The sequence below is a fragment of the Charadrius vociferus genome, unplaced genomic scaffold (genome assembly GCF_000708025.1).
Source record: "Charadrius vociferus isolate BGI_N301 unplaced genomic scaffold, ASM70802v2 scaffold1429, whole genome shotgun sequence".
NCBI classification, from domain to species: domain Eukaryota; kingdom Metazoa; phylum Chordata; class Aves; order Charadriiformes; family Charadriidae; genus Charadrius; species Charadrius vociferus.
In genome coordinates, this window is record NW_009650164.1 from 66,967 (window position 1) to 68,884 (window position 1,918).

The window sequence follows — 1,918 nt, forward strand, 5'->3', positions numbered from 1 at the left end:
GTGGCTCGGTGACAGCGCTTACCTTGTCCTGCCTGACCCCCAGCGCATCCTCATCCTCCCCGGGCAGCAATATGAGCGATTGGGATTTGCCCTCCCGCGAGTACTTGGGCCGGATCCTGCGGGCAGAGTCGGGGGTCTGGCAGTGCTCGGGCTCTGCCCGGGGCTCAGCGGCGAGCCCCCCTTCCTCCGATTTACTCAGCGGCTTGCTCGCCTCCCCCGCCTTGCTGGGGGCCCGTAAAATGTCACTGAGCATCGAGCGCCTGCTCCTGGGGGCAGCGGGGCCACCCGCCTCGGGCTCCTTCTCACACCGCGAGCCCCGGCTGGATTTGGGTTTCTTGAAGGCAAAAAAATTCCCGATTTTCTTCTTGAGGGTGCGGGAGCCAGAGGGGGCCAGAGGGGCCGATCCTGGGCAGGTCCCTGGAGCCGTGGGGCTGGGGAGAGATGAAGCATTGGGAAAGGTGAGCTCCGGGGCTGCAGAAGGGCTAGGGATCATATTTCTCCCCTTCCCACCCCAAATCCAGGATCCAGACCCTAGACACCCCACCGGAGATGATGCTGTCCAGGCTGTTCCCAGCGTGGGACCCCATGGGTGCTGCCCTGTTGCTTCCTGGCTATGGGATAAACCCCACAGCCCCTCCCCGGGCTTGTCGGAGTGGGGTGCTGGCCTCATTCCACACCCCATTGCTGCATCCTGCACCCCATGGCCTTATCTCAGCCCTCTCCCACCAGCCTTGTCCTTGGCAATGCCCAAGCTGGGTGCCTGCCGTAAGGAGGGATGTTTTCCCCAGCATCCCTTTGGCACTGGGACCAGCAGCGTGTGCTGGGTGGGTGCAGGGGACCTCCCCGACCCTGCCATGGCTTACGGTAGCTCCTCTGTGATGAGCCTCTTGGCAAAGAAGTCCTCCAACCCCTCGTCCACGCGGGTGATGCTCCTGTCCTCACTGTTCTCACAGGCCACGGGCTGCACCTGCGAGCAAGCACGGCCATCAGCCTGGCGTGGGGCAAAGACATCCCCCGACCTGCCACCCGTGCTTGGGCACCTACAGGGTGAGCAGGATGGGTGCTGGTACCCTCCATCTCACTGTACATCCTGTACAAAAGCCAAACCATGGGGTTATCGGCTCTGCTCCTGCCACATCCCTGGGGCATCAGGAGCTCCGAGCGCACCACAGGCTCCTGCCAGCCCCCTGCACCCCGCTGGGTGCCACGTCTGGGGTGCTGGTGGCTCCCCAGCACGGTGGCTGGGGTACGGCATCCAGACGCACTCAGGCACCAGCGCGTTACACACGGGTAAGGTGCTTCTGACCCTCCTTGGTGACACACAATGACAAATCCTGCTCCTAGAGCTGGGCCAGGTCTCTGACCCTGCTGCCCCCATGGTCCATCTGAGCTTCGTCCATCTGAGCCCCAAGGAAGGGACACCCACGCTGCTGCTGGGTGATGGAGTGGGTGCCCTATGTGGACACACATCTGCGTCCTTCAGGCTGGTGCCCATCCTCAAGTCCAAACTTGGAGTGCCACTACCGCCTGGGTGAAGGCCACCCATTGCCAAGCCTTCCTCCACAGCACCTTCCTCGCCCCGGCGTGTGGCACCGCATCGGTGGCTTCCTATCGACGAGAGGGAGGCGCTTCCCTGTCAGTGGCATTTCAATCCGTAACGACTTTTCATTACGGCTGGGGGGGGGCGGGGCTTCCCAGCGGGTGGAAGGATCCAGCTGCATCACGGTGGCACGGGGACAAGGTGATGCCAGTGGGATCCGGCCCTGGGGACGGCGACAGAGCCGGACTCTCCACCCAAAAGTTACTTTTCCTTTGGGAAGGGAGGGGGCTGTGAAGGCAGCATCCCCAGGTGCTCATCCTTTGGGGGAGGTGGAAAACCCACCCCACTGCAGCCGGTAGAGCCCCACCAGCATCACCA

At 63.2% G+C, this 1,918-nt stretch overlaps 1 protein-coding gene across 1 annotated transcript in view; it reads right to left on the bottom strand.

Moving 5' to 3' along the window:
• Nucleotides 1-1,918, bottom strand: part of RLTPR (RGD motif, leucine rich repeats, tropomodulin domain and proline-rich containing) — a gene marked incomplete at its 3' end in the record, with an annotated part of 22,431 nt that overhangs the window by 1,008 nt on the left and 19,505 nt on the right. Inside the window, exons 30-31 of the mRNA XM_009892403.1 lie at nt 864-967; nt 23-431 (exon numbers count right to left, since the gene is read on the bottom strand). Of these exons, the coding sequence (XP_009890705.1) occupies nt 23-431; nt 864-967 (513 nt within the window). The remainder of the gene's footprint in view (nt 1-22; nt 432-863; nt 968-1,918) is intronic.